Here is a 20531-nt window from a genome sequence, read left to right on the forward strand (position 1 = left end):
AACAAAACCCAATCCTCTATTGATTAAATTATTATAGCTATCGATGTTGCAATGTGGCAAACTAAAGTCATCCTCCCGCTCTGACCTACAGCATTAAACAGGAAGCTAGAATGATGCTTACTCAGCACATATATCACTTGCCAATGGTTTCTGCTAGACTGCAATAGTTATTCTTATTCAAATCAATAATATAAAACATTTAGAATTTTTTAATTAAACTGCTATAAGTTTAAAATATATAACATAGGCTTTTACCATTGACACTGAGGGGTAGGTTTACTTTGTGCCTTTTTCACAAAAGGGAAACAAATTAGCGCAAAGTGTTGTTTTGAGATTGAATTTCAAGCACAAATCCTTGTTTCAGTTGGAAGGTACTCCTAAAGTAGTCATAAAATAATGCAAAGCGCTTCTTTACATTAAGGGGGTTTTCCATGGGTGGTTCAGAGGTATTCCCATGCCACCAACCTTGGATTTTGAGGCAAAGCCTTAGCTACTTAAAACACACTCATAGGACTTTGTGCCAAAAAATACTCCTTTTCTAGACAGGTTTGAGAATAGTTTTCGTTTGTCAACCTTTTTCCAACTTTGCTTGTGCGCTTTACTGTCCAGTACTCATACAAAATGAACAAGAGGTTACACTATCATCATAGTATTTTGTACTGGAAGGGTACCATGCCAGTACAAGACCTGTGCTTGACATCACACACACACCCTTGGACTACTGTTCAAGGGTGTGTGACGTGGCGTAGAGCAGTCAAAAATGTGCCAGTGCAGGGAGTGACAGATATAGCACTTTATTTTTGTAGATCTGGTACTGTTCTGCTCTCCTTTTTTCATGCAACGCGGCACAGATTTTATTGCTGGGCTGCACTGCGTGAAAAAGTAGTAAATCTGCCTCTGAATCCTTTATTCTGGTTTGCTCTAAAGGCTCCCCCCTCCCTCCCTTATTTTGCAGGTTGTCTTCTTTCTTTACATTAATCAGAATGTGTCACTGTAACAGATGCATCATTTGAACCAAATATATTAAAGATCTTACTTGTGTCCATGTTTTGACATGTATCATAAGAACTCCCTGTCTCACAGAGACCCTTGAATGCTACTGTAAGTTCATACAACCATTCCATTTAACTTGCTCTCTTATGCAGAGCAGCTGCATGCTGCAAAAGCACCGAGACTTATTAGGCCTGTGCAGTTCATGCTATTCAAAGAAAATGCACCTAAATATACTTGTAGCAAAGCCTTACTCTCAGATGAATTCAAAGAAAATGTACTATTGTGAACTATGTACTGACAAGATGGATGTGTGCTGTTTTATTTGCTCACCTTGTATGTATCAATTTATTACACCAATAATTAAACAGATCAGTCCATGAACTTGTTGTTATTTCTTTTTGACCTTTTCTTTCTGATAGTAATGTATTGGTTAAAAAAAACAAGGCTTTGTTGTATCGTAGCTTTTCCTTGAGCTTTTCTGTCTCTTGTCAAGGCCTCAAAGTGCTTTCCGGATGATCAAGTGAGTCGAGAGCTACATCACAAGTGATGGCTGGTAGGAGCATGCTGAAGGAAGTGACACTTATTAGTGCTATATTATGGTGTTATGTGTGAGGCCCAGAGAGTGGGACCCATATTTTGTGCTGCGGCACTTACGCACTTGTTACGCTTCTGTTGTGAGCTAAGAAAAGTCGGGGTAGGATCACAAACAACACACACAAATCAGTAACACATTGAGACCAGAGAGTCAGTTGGGTCCTGTACTTAGTGCTGCTTTTATTCCTTTTGTGAGTATGTTTGAGAGCATGCATGTCTGCATCGAGAAGGAGCTTCCAGGTAGGTGGCTTTTGCTTTTAAGGGCCCGATTACAATGCCATTCCTACGGCATCATAATTGGCTGTTCGAATTCCTTACGATGGGGTCGGTCAAATGGGAATCCGAACCAGATTTCCGGAAAGACTCCAGTAATTACTCGGGAGGCTCTGGCTCTTTCCACCCAAGGGATTACAATGGCAGATTCCCACAGCCTTTCTATGTCGGCCTTTCCGAGATAAATAGGCTGTGGGAATCTGACTTTGGTGGTCCCCAGCAGGGCCCAATTGGGTGCTAGGCCACCGGATGGCGGCCTAGGGGACCACAAAACTCCAAGTTACCTGGCACAGAAATTGGTACTCTCTTGTGGCAACAGATCCTCCAGGTGCTCCAATAACCTTCTACTGAAACCACAGCGATTTGCCAAGAAGAAAACTTATAACCGGGCCTTTTCGGATATGGCACCCAGGATTTAGAATGCACTGCCCACAGAAACCAGACTTAATCCGTCATTTGCATCTTTAAAAAAAGAAGTGAAATCTATTCTCTCATTTAAATTCACATGAACTCTGTCTGTGCTGTTCAGTGAAAGATCTAGGAGAAATCTGCCCTTTTGATATATTTACCTGGAAACTGACCATTTTATATTAAGTCTATAGTTTGCTTGGTCGTTCCTGTCAAGTCTCTGCTTCCTTAGTTTTGGTTTATTATAGGATGTTCTCAAGTCGCATGAGAATTCAGTCATTTCCAGTGTTGAGTAGAAGAGCTTTTTGGCTGGTATGGGAGCAGAGGACTCCTGGAGAACAGCTTTGAAGACATTTGAAGGGCCAAGTCCTTCTGAGGAACCTGCTGTCTATATGAACTTGATTAGGTCTTCAGTTTCTCTTTTGGTCACTGGGTTGAATGTGTGTAGCTTAGGCTGTGTGTTCAAGATAGCTCATTCAGTAGGGAAAGAGGTGCAAGACTGTTGTTGCCTTTGAATGGAAATACGATTCAAGGTTAGCAGCTTTATCAATTAATTGTTTCTCTATGACATCACAAAGTTCTGTGGAATTGTTTGACATTTATGGCGGTGAAGACTGGGTTATGGGATCCATTAAATATCTTGAAGAGCTCTTACATTGGGCATGTAGTGTCTCTAATGGATGTTCTGTAGATTTGGTACTGCCATTGGAGTTTTGGAGCATTGGAGCTGAGCTTCTCTTTTTTCCTCCATATTCCTTTGTAGGTTTAATTTCTATTCTTTAACGTCTTACTTTGGAATGTAACTACCCAGCCTCCCTTCTGAGAGATTGAAGTCATATTGCTTTGAGAGGGCTAACTGAGTGGAATGCCAGAGTTAACTATTGGTAGAATTGCTCTGCTGACATTTCTGGTTTCAAAAGGAAGGAAGCAGAACACTTTCCTTTTTCTTTATGTCAAAGGTTTGTCAGGATCTGATCCAATAGTTTTATTGGATTCTTGAGGAATTTTAAATACAAAACATGGGTTGCAAATATTGGATGATATGGTGGTTGCTCCATTCAGTAGTTGTATTTCGCATAACCAACATCAGGTATTTATGGGGTGAGTTGGTCTGAAGGGTATGGCCTGCCGAGTTGGTGAATCCATTTGTGAATTGCTAAAGGACAAATGCTTCAAAATTAGCAGGTAGGAGTGATGTCTGTTGTCATGATGGTTTATGGAACCAGATGTTAAGTCCCTAAGGATGCGGAGATTCTTGTGGTGCATTCAAAAGCCCACTATTTGTACATGAGCGCATCTGCTAAACTGGGATTGAGTGGGTGAGGATGACATATGAGGAGGAAGGAAGGTGAAAAGTTGTAAATGGGGAGAAGGTAATGAGCATTATTTGCATTCTGAGGGAGAGAAGACTGTTATGTGAGAAAAAGTAGTGTATTTTTATATCCCAAAATTAGTCCTCCACTGTATTCCCCTTTGGATCAATTTCTGAAGAAGGTTAGATATACTTTGGAGATGCTGCATGTAGCATTGGTGCCACTTTATCACCAAGACAGGTGTCTGCAAGGAAAAGGAACTCTGGTTTGTGATCCAATAGTCGGACTTCCTTTTGATATCTGCCTTTGCTTGTTGATCAGGCAATGATCAGGATACAAGATAAATGATTGTTGTTTTAACTAGGAAGGGGTGAGAACTCTTCTTGGTTGTGTCTGTTGATGATTGGCGTTGCTGCTGGGATTGAGGGTAGCTATAGGGATTTGCTGAGGTTGGACTGGAGTTTATGAATTCAGGTATGCTTTCTATTTTTTATATAAGTGGAGCCCGAGGACAGTCATTATCAATGTGCCTTTGACTTTTGTAATGGCAGTTAGATTTTAAGACAGACGTGAGAAATTGTTGAGATGAATGAGGGAGGAAGAAAAGATTAGATGGGAGTATGATATTAGAGACAGGTAAGGACAGTGCTATTTAAGAGTTGGTTAGGAGAGGGTATAGTGTCGGAAGATTGCCTTTAGGTGGACATGTCAATGTGGGGTAAAAAGTAATGTAATGTAAGGAGGTTTTAGAGGAGGACAGACAGAAGGAGGTCAGGCCTTATCAGGTCCAATAAAAGAGGCCATATTTTGAATACAGATTTGCTTAATGTGCTGGCAACAGACATATCGTGCCCGATTCACAGAACTAACTTAAGACAAAATCCTAAACTTACTACCATTTACTCATTTTGGTATTCACAGAAGGCACTTACTCATTTTGGTATTCACAGAAGGCACTTACTCATAAATCAGTAAGTGCCTTCTGTGAATACCAAAATGGTAGTAAGTTTAGGATTTTGTCTTAAGCCAGTTCTGTGAATCGAGGCAATAGCCAGTTTTCACCATAAAATGCAGGACTGGACATTCTCATGTATATAGGCAAGGAACAGTATAAAGGCACTGCATTCCATTGTATATACTTTATAATTAGTTGCTTGTTATGCAGTAATTCTGTTTTACATCATGCAAGTAATTGTGAGAGAAAGTGAGAGCAGTAGTTGAGAAAAATGATATTCAACGCCTCTGCATCTCCTTGATGGTTGCAGGACATAGCTGAGAGCACAGGATCAATAAGGTCAACTTTTAAGGCAAGCGCTAATTCATGGGTATTATCATCTTTACTAGCCTTATGAAAAATCTCTGATGTCAGATATTGTTTCTAAATGGATGAAGCAACACAACAAATTGAGTTTAACATGGAGTGCTTCTGATGGCGGAGACAGAAAGAAGAAAGGATGAAGAAGTGCAGGAAATCAAACATTCAGATCATTTTTGGCAATCAGTTTGCTTAGAATGAGGGAAAGGAGTCCTTAGTCTTCACTTGCAGCATTATGTGGGAGAAAACCTCAGATAAACACTTGCCTGCCCAGATCAAGGTCTTAGGAGCTTTAAAATAGTTACATCCACCTAACTGTATCCTTCATTTAAATATGAAGCAAGGAATTTGACATCTTACCTCTACAGTTGGCCTTTTCGTCTCCCACTTTATCTTCTCAAAGGCCTTGTTCCCCAAAGTTGCTTCTCCTATTTCTGCCTGCTAGTCTTTTCTTGCTTTTGATAGACTGGGGACAGCGATTAAAATGTATGCGATCTTAGGGCAAAGTTCTTCCATGTTTCATAGTATGTGCTCTACCTAAAATAAAGGTGTCTTTACAATATAGTGCAGATTTGCTACATGGTATTACAATATATATTGAATAATATAAAATACTTGTTTTTTCAAAGTCAGGCTAAATACTAGGCATATGCAGTTTATGAGCACCTTTTAGGAAAATGAGAATAAGTTCAAATTTAAAATATTTTCTGAACAATATATTCACAGAGGCTGGCTACAAAGTTACACTTCAAACAGACAGTTTTAATATAGATGTCCCTAGTTTCTTGGTCCTTTTCTTCAAACTTTTTCTACCTGTGCATGTTTGCTGTACACATACAAATTGAGAAAGTTTAAAAGTAAGTGTAAGCATAGTATTTTGTACTGGAAATGTAACCTTCTAGTATAAAACCTATGCCAGACTCACGCAGACATCTTTCACTATGGTGCAAACTTTTTTTTTTAATTTCTTTTTATTGAAAAATAATACAATGCAAATTGTGGTGACATTAAACAGTCTAGATTGTAATGTAAAGATACAGACATACAATGATAAATTCCCAACAGTTTGGGAATACTTTGACCCTCAATAGTTTGAACAACAGTGCACAGCTCAGTGACAAAAGCCAGACATACATTGTTACAAAAACATCATGATTAGTAACCACAATAGGCGTACATAGCTCTCCCTCATATGCATTCCACTTTTGCCACACTTTAGTCCATTTATTCGGACAACCTCTTCCTTCGTAAACTACCGTTTTGGTATGCATCCACCAATCCATATCCCTCTTCCAGTCTCTCAAGGTCGGGCTCAATTCGGACCTCCACAAATGTGTATTGTTCTGCTTGGCCACCATCAAAGTCACCCCTAGGGGATGGAAGAGCCTCAGGTCATTTTTCGTCCTTTTATCTCTCGATCCCACTATGGTGCAAACTTGTTTGTGTGGCACTGGCAACAGCACCACTTCTTTGTTGATATGGTGCTGTGGTGTCTTGTTCACTCTTTTTCACGCAATGCAGTGCAGCAAATTTGGCTACTGCATTGTGCTGCTTGAAAAGTAGAACATGTGCCCCTTTGTGTGGCTTGAAGTCCTGCTGTACGAATAAAGAACAAAGAGGGAACATGGGGGGGTTCAAGCCAGTGCAAACCTTCCAATCTCAGCCCATTGCAGCCTGACCACTAACATGACATGGGTTGAGAAGAAATAAGATACTTGTTGGCACACTGCCACCCTGCCAGATCAAGTTGGTGTTTGAGCGTATCAGACAATGGTGCATGGTTAGTGGTCTCCCACTGAGCGTGGTTGGTGAGAAAAGGAACAGATTTGGTGGCAGCTGAAAGCTAGCTGCACCGACAGCCAGTAAAAGGAAGTAAGGTGCCCTGTAGAGAGGACATTTTTTCACAATATTTAACACAAACCAAAGGTTTACTTAGCACTCTGTAAATGTTACTATATCAAGCACATTTAGCATACAGTAATATTTTTCCTGTTAGTTAAAAAAACAATTCTCCACTTCACTGCCACCTGTCTCCTCACCAGTCACCCTGCCCTCCTGCTGGTTACATTTATTTATTCGCTAGAACTCCCACCACACCATTTGCCACTTGGCCATAGACTCCTCACTCATTGGCTCTAGGCATTAACAACGGAAATAAATAGTTCACAAAGTCCACAAGGAGGAGCATTGCCTTGAAAGTGCAGCATCGTCTTTAGTTTTTCAAAAGATTCCCAGGGCTATCTCTTCAAAAGTAAGTCATGTTCCCACAAAGGGGCCTAAGAGGCTTATGAGGAGATGCCGGCAATGCTTGCAGTGCCTAGAAAGGCCAGCATGAATGACACACCGTTTGAACTCATCATATAAACATTGGAAGAACAAGGACAGGAAAGCAGAGAAAAATAATTGCATTATTGCTCAGTAAGACAAGTTCTCAGACAATAACATGGCATCCATTGAGGATGAATCACACAATTATGTATACCACAATGACACATTAATTTCTCACACGGACATTAGTATGATCCAAGAGAGAACATGGAGCCTAGAAACCTAAGACATGTTATGCTTAGTTGAAGGCATTTGTATAGCACACAGTTGGCCATTAGCATGGTCTCATGCCATTGTCGATTGTCTTCGGGTGCCTCTGTCTGTTATTCAGGGTTTCCATCTCAGACTGGTGTCTGAGCCATCATATGATGAATTTCTCTGTAGGTTGTGTTCTAGTCCATCTTTGGTTGAGTGGCTGTCTCATGGTCAATGAGATGTGAGTGTGGGTTAGGCATCTCAGATGTCAGCCAGAGGGCATTTATCAGTGGCATATGCATATGCATAACTTATGCTGGTGGCATGTCCTTTTTTGGTGTTTTGAAGTAGCCTAAGCCAGATGTTAGGTGCATGAGGATGTTTGTAAACTGTGTGTATTGGTGGTAAGTGGTGTTTGTATTTACACAATAGCCAACTATTGTAAACAGAGGCACTGTGTTAGATGTATATAGGATGTTGTGCCTAAAGTGTCCAGTTAGATGTCTGATCTATCACTATGGTGTTTGGATTTCTCCAATTGGCTTTACCTACATGCATAAAGATGGCTATAATGACAAAGTAGGGCTATGTTTGCCTGCATCAAAAAAGCATAATCTGGAAGGTCAGGCAAATTGATACACACGATAAACAGAAACCTGAGCAGCCTTTTCAATGATGGATTTTGCCTGCTGCTTAATATTTACTCCAGAAGAGTGGATCTGGAACAGCTATCAGAGGTGGAGGCATGAGTGGAACAAATGCTACCTCTTAAAGGTACACTTTTCACCTTCTCCTGCAATTCTGAACAGGCACGTCATGCCCAGACCCCAACTCAAGTCGTTGAAAGCTTTCAAAAGCAGACGATCTACAGCCATAGTAAGGTAATTTTTTTTAAAACGTTAAGCTCACGCGCTGCACATTCAAGAGTGAGACATAAAATGGTTGCAAAACAACTGCCCTGCCAGAACACAGACTGATCCATAAAGCCTCATATCCACCCTACTGCACTCCCCCCCCATGCAAATCCAAACCTTTATGTTAGATCCCAGAGGCCTTTGAGATTGTTCATATAAATGGGATGGGATAGTACTCCCCGTTAACCAAAGAATATACAGTGTTCTGCCAAATTATACTTATCTAGTGGCCATAGGTATGGTCTCAATACCACCACAGTATGGGTTTAGATTAGAACAAGTCTCTTTTCAGCTTCATCATAGGAGTCCTCTATAGGAATTCTCCTGTCTGCTATGGGAGAGTCCAACATCAAAATTGAAGATCATGACACAAATGCTCCGTGGGTATGGGTCTCCCCTCATGGAAGGAACAATTCTAAGATTGAGCTAACACAAGAGCAGGCAAGAGTTGAGCACAGCGAAACTGAGGCGCTCAACGCAGAGGTCAGCCAACATATGTGGAGCAGCCAGGGGCTTGATATCATGCCAGCCTAATTAAATACAACTGCCATATGTGGATAGAGTACTAGCAGTCAGGGGCGGTGGGTGACAATTGAAAGTGGTGGGGCGTAAAGTGATTTCCATCTAGCACCGTAGCGGGGTTTGGGGGGATTACCCCCCCCCAAGAAAATTTTGAAAAAAAACAAGAAAAATCGTGCCTGTTCAAGCAAATTTGACAAAGCAGGGAGGTTAATAAAGCAATTGTGAAAGTGCAGTTATTACATTAATAGATGGCATAACATAGGTAGCTGCTTATTCAGTATAACCACAGAGCTTCATACACTCACACTTGTAAAAGCCTCTAATGTGAGCCATGATGTCTTGCCTAAGGCACAAACTGGACTGATTAAGGTAATGCATTTTAAATATAAATTGGAAATGTGAAAGGAGTGTGTAGGAAGACTTCATGGACATTGTTGGTAATTTAAACACCATTATTCAGCGCATGGATATCTTCTAATAGTTATGCGCGGCAGCTTGCCTCTCTAAAGGCATAGAAAATCCTCTGAAACATCACACATGATGAATTCTAAAATGTTACAAGTCATGCACTCAATGCCTCTGTATTTCTGATGCAGGTCATAATATTGCTGTCATGCTCTTTCTGCACACTTGATACGGGTGGAATTTTTATTGCCATATTGTTGCAGTGCCCTTAACATGCTGATGGAACGACATTCAGCATGTACTTATATTCAACTTTTCTCTATTTGAACTATACTGTTACGCCAGCTTTAAACATTAGAAATTTAAGGCTTTCATCAGCTAGACCAACAAAGATGTACCAGGATTTTCAGAAAAGTATGGACATAAGCCTTTGAATTTATTTATAGGCGCCACCACCCACAGGCCAACCTTCCTAGCATGCATAAAGGTGCACATCAGATCTGCTCAGCCTACTAACACCGTTCATTCTCTAAATTCTATCAATTCTAGGACCAGCGCTTAATTGTAAAATAGTTAGTGCAGGGGGGCAATGGATTACTTGGGAGCCTACTGCTTTACTGTCAAACACCAGGGTTGCCAAATGAAAAGGCTGCTAGTCTTGATTCTTTCTACCTTGTTCCTCTTTCTTCCACATTCATTACTTTCTTTTAATCCCATGCTTGCAGGTTCTTTCTCATCTCTGCTTTCTACCTATGTCACTGAATTCTGTCTTTCTCTTATTCGTGCTTTCTCCATTCTTTGCTTTTCCCTCTCTTGCTCTGGGTCAACGTCTGATAATGAAAAATAAGTCCCAGTCGCCCAAAATTTGCACCGGTGCCCACCACCTGGAACCTAAGCTATTACTAGGATCATCTTCAGAGAAAACAAGCATAGTATTCAACAACCAAATTCACCCATGCGCCAACAGGAAACCCAAGAGCGACAGTCAACATCACGCTGTAAAAGGGCCCTGAAGAAACAGAAACTGCAAGTTGACATGGTAGTACCCCTACACAGTGAGGGTACCCAAACCACCAGTCACTGTGGGCCACACTAAAAGCCATGCCCCGCTAAACAAATCTCTGTTATAATAGCAAAGCATAAAATAACATAACATGACCTAACATAACAAAACAAATAAATTGATATATAAGCAATGGTACCAAGATGTCTCACTTAAAATTTTAAAGAGATATTAAAGGAAAAGGAGACTGAGACTCTAAACAAGCGAGTATGCCGTGCATGCATCTTTTAACATTATGAAAAATGCATGGATCATTTGACAAATTTGTATTGAACAACAATGTTTACACAACAGCAGAATGACAGGACAGTGCAGAACATAAGCGACATATGTTGTAGAACTGCACAATTGCCCTAGTTCTCGGCTAAAATAACAAACTCATTACATTCTCTGCAGAGATAGATAGAAGGCTTCTACAGTGATTGGTATCTTATTCTGAATTGGAAGTATCAATGAAGAAAAACATGTTCTACATTTCTGCCCTGCTAAGGAAATGCTCTGCCCTCCACTTGTGCGTGCCAGGCAATTCTTGGAAAGCAGCTTCCCGTGTGTAGCTGTAGATAACAAAGGAGGCCTGTGCATGGAGCAAAAACGCGCATGGGGCATACTTCAAGGGAGCTGGCTAACCTCTTCTGCCTGGGGAAGTTCAGACCGCTCTGACGCCGAACAAGCAGGATTTTCTAGGCAGTAGAGTGATGATGCAGATAAGAGTGAACTGAAGTAACACTAAATATCTTTACTCCCAACAGAGTGCATAACTTCAACACTCTGAAACACGTCGCTTCATAAACATGGGCAAGAAACTTGATGGAGCTGTGAGGTCCTGCAACAAAGGCAGCGTTACTCTTCCTATAAGCCAGGAAGCTTAGTGTTCCTGAATGACATGCATACATGTGTACCTAAAGTTGTGATGTACCCGTCAATAAAAGAAGGTGTATAGCGCATGCTTAGGTAAAACATACTTTCACCGATGGCTATCTTAACGCAGAAAAGCGGATGCTATTGTTATCCAACTCAACTGTATTTATTTTATCGACCTTAGAAAAATGAAAGGCTAAGTGGGCAAGCTAGGATTGGAACATGTGATCATGGAGTCCAACAGAGAGCTATGACATAAATGCTTTAGACCACAGACCATCGCTGTTTTGGAGATGTGTTGGTTGGAGGGGCAGAGAGGGCATGGCCACAGACTACTACTGGATAGTTTTGCATGTCTTAAATCTAAGTAATACTGCAACACCTAGAGACAAGGCCACTGGAATTATGCGGCAGGGAAGGACCAAAGTATGTGGCAGGGTTGGCTGGATTATGCATCAAGAAAAGTCAAATTGTGCAGTGTAATGTGCCACACTCTGTGATAGTATTACTTCATAACTTTAACAGTTTTACACATGGTAACGGTGTTAAGGCAAATATTTAACCTTACTAATCCCCGATTATGCGGAAAACGCTGCGGCAACAGAATCGCATAATTCTGGTGGTCTTGCCTATAGGTGTGAAACAAACTAGTGATGCAGAGACCTTGTCTGAAAGTTGCAAGTGACCTCTAACCTTCAGAGCTCGCAGTGTCACTTGAACTTTGCCAGAGACGTCCAGCGCATTAAGCCTCTGCCCAAATGCAGCCAGAAATGGACCATCAGACTCCCAGTAGGCCCCGCTCAATGCCATTTGAGCTGTACTGACTCCGAGCAAGACCAGTGCAAATGAGCATTGACTTACGGAAACCTATATTAAAACTATTGGCTACAGAAGAGAACATTAAAACACCATAAGATTAAACAGACCCTCAAGCAGGGAAGGAGCTGTGGTGAGCCTAAACCATCACCAAATGCACCGAAAGCTGCCTTACATGAAAAATAACCATAAGGGCCCCGAACCAGTCAAAGCCCAGGGTTCCATGGACAGATGTACACAAACAAAACAGGATGTGGATTGGAGGAGTCCGTCCTTTATGAGGTCTGGGAGGGGTGTGGTGTATTCCGGAACTGTGGCAAAACTTTGTTATCAATATCAAGACTTAGGGAGCTTGGAAAATAGTGCCTGGCCTGAGGGGATGGACTGTACTCATAGAGTAAGGAATGGAACGAGGAACGGGATGGAGAAGTAAGCAATTGTGAGTACATCTCATGCAGTGCGTCCTCTGCAAGAATTAAATGGAAGTGTTTGTCATTTGTCAAAAGTGTAATTTATGAGCACGCTTAAACTTAATTTAAAATGTATATAAATGACCCATGTTACCCCTTCATGTTTTTAATCTACCCCAGTGTCTTTGCCATCATGGTATAGTTATGTTCCTACAACATTCCATTTCTCTCTACAAGATTCCTTTTGTAGGACCCCACTTTCCATCGCTCAGCCTCAGTCGCCAGGCCTTCTCTTCCCTTTCTTCGCTCCCTCTCATTCTTTCTTCCATAAGGCCTCGCCTTTGCTCATCTATTGCCCTACTCACCGCATGCCCATTTCTTCTTTGCTTTCTCTACACAGCTTTCCACTACTGAACCTATTTTTTCTCTCCACGTCTACTTCTAGGGTGGACCTTTCTGCTCAGGATGTACTATTAAAGAGCACGGTTTGTGGCATCAACCTGCGGTGATTTGTTTCTGAAATCAGGCCCTGCTTGAACAGTTTCCCAAATCAAAGTCTTGATGCGAGGCCGAATACAGTCTTCTCACCACCGACACCCTAGGGAACAAAGCCCAATTTTTGCGACTCACTTCCTCATAAAATGTCGAAAGTAGCTGCACTGTAAACCACCATAGACCTACCACCTGCCCTGTGCATCTCATGTTCTCTCTCAATACTGCTTTACAGAGAAATGAAACTCAGACCTGAATGTTGCTCTCAGAACCATACAGATTCAGAGATTGGTTTAGAAGCAGCCGCTTAGTGGGCAGGCAGCCTAAGATTAGTAACTCATGTCGCTAGCCATGGCCCAAATCCAAACCCAGTTCGAAGTCATCCTGAATTTCATGATCCTGGACATTCATTTAACAATACAATCCATCCACGGAGTTGTGGTCCTGGTTCACTCTACTCAACCTGCTGGACAACAGTTCTAGATTGCAAAAGGAAACAGTGATCTGTAATATAATGCCTTTTTTTTTTTAAATCAAACAATTTATTAAATTGCAGAAAAACCCTAGCGGACACGGCCAGGCACACTCGAGGCATTTGCTCTGTCTGTCATTGGGTCAGCCTTAAACCAGCACGGGCTTGGTTTATTTTCTAGGTCACCCCAGGACACTGTCACTGGGTGTTTACGCCTTTTTTGCGCACGTTTATATTTTCCACTCGGTGGTACCTCTGCTGCGGCCGGGGCAATAGCGCCTGAAAACACCCAGCTGAGCGCTAAATAGCCGCAAATATATTTCCCTCCTCTTTCTGCACTAGCGCTTATATACATGAGACCCACACAAATGCTGTTCACCTTATGCAGCCTGGAAAGGAACGTAAAAATGGAAAAAGCTTTGTTAGAGTAGAACAATCACTGAGAGAATACTTTAAAATGGTCACAAACTAAAGTGGTGAAAATAATTGTTTTCAAAATAAATATTGATGCGAGAGGAGCTACGTAAGTGCACGCTACAAGGAATGCATTCTTGCACCCTGCAGAGTGTTGTTTTTGAAGTGGCTCAGGGCATCAGATGTTCAGAGCTGTTACGTACGTTTAACCACCACAACCTGTGCATTAATGTTTTCAAAAGTTGTGTTCCCTTTAAGAACCGAGCAGTTAAAAAAATAGCGAGCTATTTCAGTGACCTCCCAGAGATTTTGCAGTTAATCTCCCCTGATTTGGGTTTGTTTGCCTTCAGGGCATCCTCTGTACTGTTTCAAGGGCCTCGTAGTCTGTTTTTGCTGTAAGTTGGAGGCCTTTTCAGTTCAGGCTAGACCAACAACTACTTAATCATCTGTATTGTACTCAAGCTAAATTCTGTGCTCACCCTACTTACAAGAGAAGCAGGGACTGGACCTTCTAGGATCAGATTAGTTCAGTATGGTAAACAGGGGACAATAGCCATTTTCCATCACAACTCGAGGACAACCGCCACTGCTATTCCGTTCTGTGGGCAGCAGTCTGGCTGTGATTGAGAGGACAGGTCCGGAGGAGGGGGCAGCATGGCTGTGACTGACGAGTGCTCTGATTAAGCTTGACAAAGGCACTTACCTCCCTCTCCCATTCTCCCCCTAGTCCAGTGCTTAATTTGTAAAATATGAAGTGCAGGTGCTCAAATGTTTGTTGGAGGCCACACCTACTTTTCTTCAGCTCCACCCATTTCCTCCACTGGCACCAGTACTGTGTGTGTGTTGCATTATCATAGATATTCCATCCATGCTCAGTCGCATGCTTGCAAACCTTTTTTGCAATAAGTGCCTTTAGAACGAAGGTGCTGGACTGCCGGTGTGTGCATCATATGTGCAAAGGGTTTCAACTTTAAAGCCTGCCCAGCCTGAGCCACTGCCAGTAAGCCTGATGGATCAATCTGGAATATGCAGTGCTGGGAATATGGCCAGTCAGGAGGGCTGGTATAGGATGGCATGCCGCCAAGCCAGCCCTGAGCCCACCAAGCATTTGGGCGAGTGACTAAGTGAGGACATATTTTTAAACGTCCGAACAGGCGGCTTAGTGGTTTTACCGGCTTTGGCCTGTTTGAACTAGAAGCGTTTTTTATTTAAACCTGCAGTTTATGCAGTAAATTGTGAAATATGCAGCAACAATTGGCAATTCAAACGTGGAAAAAGCAGTGGAATCACGATTCCTGAAGAGTGTAGCAATTTTGCTTGACTGTGTATCTTGGACACAGGACACAAAGCGAAAGCAGAAGTTAAAACCACAAAACAAGGCGCTTTACCAAAATGGGGGGCTGTCATCACTAAGGTGCCTATATAATAAATGTATTTCTGCTTAACCAAGCGCTGGTTTGGCCGGTTTTACCGACCATATCTGTGTGCTGTGTAATCTCCACTCCAGTTGTGCAAATGTGGCCTTGTGCGTAGCTTTGTGGTAGAACTGAGCATGTTCAACAGTTGCCTGGTTTTTCTACGAATCTATAGGCACAGCCTGTGTACTGTCATCACGCAGACGCGGTGTCGATGTTACTCACTGAATACCTCGTCCAGTACTACTGATCTTGTCACGCCTGGCGCATCTTGAAACAGTGTCACCCTCGGCGAAAAGTAAGCCCCCCACCCTGGAGTACTCTCACCCCCTTGGAGTGCCGCCCCACACTCGAGAGCAGAGCTCCCTCTCTGGAGCACAGCATAGTCTGTCACACCCTATGGAATGCCTCGCAGCGCCCCTCTCTGGAGCAGCACATTATCAGTCCTTGGAGGGCAGAGAGCTGCCCCACAAACAAACTCCTCTTTAATAAAAAACACTGACTGAAAGTGAAAGGGCCAGCCGCTGTCATCATGATCAACAACATAATTATTAATTTGAATCTCCCCTGACTTGGGCTCGCAGCTCAGCCTGGGCAGGCTAAGTCACAGTGACTAAGAAGAGTCACAGCCGCAACAGTAACTCACTCGGTCGGGAGGGAGTACAGGGGAAATGATAAAATATACATCTATCATCATGCAATATGTGACCTGTGCAGCAGATGCATGTAGACCCGGCCCTAATAATTAAGTGCCGGTGCTAAGCACCGGCACAAATTAAGCACTGCCCTAGTCTCTCAATCTCAGGGGCTCCGAGTCACTGCGACACCTGGGAACGGGGGGAGGAAGGGAACAAGTGATTGTATCCACCAAAAACACCAAAAACATTCCAAATCCCAAGACTCACTCATTTTCACAGCTCGGGATTTCAGTGGCTCCGGTTTGCGCTGGCCTTCATGCTCTATGATGACCGATGGGACCTGGGCAGATCAGCCTGTTCAGGCTGCCAGTCCGAGGCGACCTCAGTCTTCCTTCGCACAGCAGCCTTGGTGTGTAGGGAGACTAGCACGTGATCTAATGTGCCTGGTTAATCACTGTGAAGGCAATATTCGCAAAAAGCCACTCACCTGCTGACTCGCTACTGAGAGACTCGGATATTCTCGGAGTCTCCTTGGCAGTTACAACGTGCGCTCTCCGGATCGCCTCGCCTGTCGCCTGTCTGGTGATGATGACACGCATACAGACTGTGCCCCCTAGCCAATCCTGGCGTTGCATGCAGCCCCAGGATTGGCTAGGGGGGCACAGTCTGTATTCGCCCTGAATCGCCCTGAATCCTCCCGGCCCTGGCGGCCTGAGCAGCACCCCTGGGACCCGCTGGTACAGTGCGCTGCGCATGCTCGAGCTGGTTACAGCCCTGTGTCACTCAATGGCTACACCAGCTCGAGACTTAGGATGCCGGCCCGCCCCCGCCCCACCCCCGCCCCACCCCCGCCCCACCCCCTGGCTTCAGCGGCATGATGCAATTGTATTTTGCTTGCTTAGCGGACGGCTAAGCAGGCAAATTGCTTTTATTTTGCCAATAGCGTGCGTGCGTCCATGTGGCTTGGTGGGGCTACGCCCCCACGCCCCAATGGACGCACCGCTGCTGCTAGCAGTGCAGCAATCCAATGATAGAATATTTTCTTCAACAGCTGGGAGGGGCAGTGAAAGACCACGGCTTTGTGGTCACTCCTTCGAATTGACAGAAGAACCCTAGCAGCTTGACCAAGGGAGTATTCATGAAAATAATATAGCCCCCACTAAAAGACTAAGCAAAATGAGCAGCCCTCACCCTTCCAATACAAGCCACTGAGAACTGTTCTACCTTGTGCAACTTCGTACAAAATGGTGCAAAAAACAAAATAAATGCATTTTATAGTATTATTTTAAAGGAATTTGGACAAAAACTACTTTACCTATTTTGGCTTCTGTAAGAGATTGGGATACTGGTTGAGGGGGGTGAAACCCTACTCAAGCCACAACCACATTCCTTGTCAGGGTGAAGTCACAAGCAAACCCCAAATTAACCTGTGCTCAACCCTCTGGTATATTTGCATAGAGCAGTCAGGCTTAACTTAGAGGCAATGTGTAAAGTATTTATGCAGAGCTGAAAACATTAATAAAGTGAAAACACAACACCAATTTAGGAAAATAGGATACATTTTAATAAATAAACAAGGACCAGAGCAACAAAAATCCAACCAAAAGAACCGAAGATATACAAATTTAAAAGATTTCAGTGAAATAGCACCCAAAAAGCCCAAAGCACCAACTATGGTTAAATGGTCACACTGGACTGGGACAAAGTCACAACTTCAGGCTGCCAGCAAAGGAGCACGGGCCTGCTGAACAAGAGTATGGCTCACCAATATTGATGCATTTAATAATAAAACACAAAAATATCAGAAATTGAACATCAATAACAAAAATATCGACTTTAATTAGTAAAACCACAAACATCAAGAACACAAATATTGCTGTTAAAAATAATGATTTTTACCTATTTCGCAAACAAAATATTGGAAACAGAAATAGCACTTCATACAACATCAACTATCATACACCCTAATAAATTATATAGTTAAAATATTAACAATACAACTCCAAAATAATTTGCAGTATCCTATACATTTAAACCTAAACAATATATATATATTAGGGATAGGTTTGGGTTTTGGGGTACAGGGTATATTTATAGGGCTAAGATGGGTTAGTGTTTAAGGGTGTTGGGGTATTTTGAGGAGTAAGAGTGGGTTATGAGTATGGGATGCAGGGGTATTTAAAGGGAGCAGGGTGGGATTAGCACACAATATGAGACATGGCATGAAGGGCGGAACGTACCACACGCCCCCAGCGTTTGTCACGCCCCCAGCACACGCCCACAGCACAACGCTGACACGCCCACAAGGGACTACTTTTCTGTCATGGTTCTTTTACCTTTTTAATGTATATGTTGGGCATCTGCATAGCCTATGTCCTTCGGCTGCAACTGCCCTTTCCAACGCTGTATTGGGTGTTGTGATTGGTGCTGTGGTTCCTGAGATTACCCGCCTCAAAGGTTTGGGCTCTCTCTAGTATGGATATATATATATTTATATATATATATATATATATATATATATATATATATATATATATATATATATATATATATATATATATTTTTTTTTTTTTTCAAAGACTGGAGAAGCTGCAAGAAAGAGAGGTTAGAAAATGGTGGGATGCCACCTCTCTTAAGCGTTACATAGAGTGCAATAGAATCCCCAGAGGACTCTGTATATTTACGATACCATCCTACGAAAATCCAGACCCAGCGCTTCTGAAAAGATTGGGCTGAATACACAGTGGAATCGTCAAAGGGGATGGTACGTATGCTAATAAAATACGCATGGAGTGATCGGGATAAATGCATTAAAGAAATAACGGACCTGGAGGACCTAATTGCAAAAGAAAAAGACACCAAGACAAGCGATGACCTAAGAGGTGTCATGGCAAAGAGAATAAAGGAATATGAACTGGGAATCAGAAAAAGAAAACAAATTAAGTTCCAACGGGATGAGCAGGATTAATTATCAGGCAGAATATTAACTTTTGCTCGTAAATTTGATGCAACAAGGAAACGACTTGCCCAAGGCACTGTGGGGGCTAACAACGCAGACACCGAAGAGTCGGAGGTGAAGGCGTCAGATGGAGAATAACCCATAGCTCCTGTAACAAAAGGGAAGGCAACAGCTAAACATTTTTTCGACGAATATCAGGTCATCAAGGAAACCCGCCAGCGACCACAACAAAGGAATCATTCCCCCCAACCAAGTCAAAGAGGAGGACAAGGCAGGGGAAGAGGGGCAAGAGGAGGTACAAGCCAACTACCTCACCGATGGTGACACGGAGTGCATCAAGCCGCAGGAGAAGATAAGCACGGCGGGGGACAACAACATCATTAACCTGTCTAAAAGAACATTAACAGGGGATGAAATCAAGATCCTAAAGAAGGGATTAAGTTTCTGTCCTGCGAGTGAATTTGACCTGGTTGACACGAAAATAGATCTATTCAGATACATTCGTAAATTAAAGTTCAAAAAAATCTTTCTTCTGCATCCAAAAAATACGGCTGTGGGAACGTATTTGGAAAACACCACGGAGGAACCTGCAGAAGAACATTCAAACACTCTTCTAAATTTGCTATTGACTCCAACACAAGAAATTCAGGAAAGGGGGTCGCAAATTGAAGAAAATGATACTGTATCTGTAACACAAGTACGAGATCCGAGCAATTTGAGAAATAAATCTAAAAAACTGCCTAACGCTTCTCACGATGCTATTGATGTTTTTAATGAAGCGGTACTTGCGGATTTGGAAAGAATGGCAAGAGATAAGATGGACATGAGAACTTCAAATATCACGAGAAGGGAATGGGATGCCATTAAGTCCCTTAAAAAATGATAAAACGATTGAAATAAAGCCCTCGGACAAGTGATTTTCATCAAGGAGAATTATGAACAGGAAGCACTAAGACAATTAAAAGACAAAGAGTGTTACACTATCATAAAGAGAGCCGAGTATGTCAAGAGTACAACAGAATACCAAACTATGTTGATAAAATGGAAGGAAAAAGGCATGCTACATATGGATGAATTTTTATTTCTTCAATGTGAATCACCAATATTGCCCACCTTTTACCACCTTCCCAAAATCCACAAAAATGTCAAGAGACCACCAGGGCGACCGATCGTGTCGTCGATTGGCAGTCTTTTGGAAAATACATCCCTCTTCATTGACTCATATCTTGCCCCTATTGTGAAAAACTTACCCTCATATGTGAGGGATACACAAGATTTCCTCCGTATGATGGACAATATCTCTTGGGAACCAGACATGCTTTTAATAACGTTAGATGTGGTTAATTTATATACCTGTATAGCCCATGAAAACGGTCTGGCAGCCACTAAATGGTTCCTAGACAGGAAACCGGACAGATATCAGTCACACAACAGCATGTTATTAAGCATGATGTGATTTTGTTTATATAATAATATCTTCCTTTTCTCAGGCCAATTGTATAAACAAACCAGGGGTACCTCGTTGGGCTCGTGCTTCTCCCCCAGCTACGCAAACTTGTTTGTAGGCTGGTGGGAGAAGCACGAGGCATGGGGAGGAACCAATGAGGTATGGAGTGACAAGATTTTAATGTGGACAAGGTATATTGACGATCTTTTTATTGTGTGCGCGGCGATCGAACCTCGGCTGAGGATTACATCGCCGTCCTGAACAATAATGACTGGAACCTGAGATTC

The 20531-nt window shown here is 42.5% G+C and overlaps 1 protein-coding gene across 1 annotated transcript in view; it reads left to right on the forward strand.

Moving 5' to 3' along the window:
- Window positions 1–20531, forward strand: part of LOC144752476 (uncharacterized) — a 79810-nt gene that overhangs the window by 15781 nt on the left and 43498 nt on the right. The window contains exon 4 of the mRNA XM_078640398.1: window positions 18996–19578. Coding sequence (XP_078496524.1) covers window positions 18996–19578 — 583 coding nt within the window. The remainder of the gene's footprint in view (window positions 1–18995; window positions 19579–20531) is intronic.

Source organism: Lissotriton helveticus, chromosome 5_1 (assembly GCF_964261635.1).
Source record: "Lissotriton helveticus chromosome 5_1, aLisHel1.1, whole genome shotgun sequence".
NCBI classification, from domain to species: domain Eukaryota; kingdom Metazoa; phylum Chordata; class Amphibia; order Caudata; family Salamandridae; genus Lissotriton; species Lissotriton helveticus.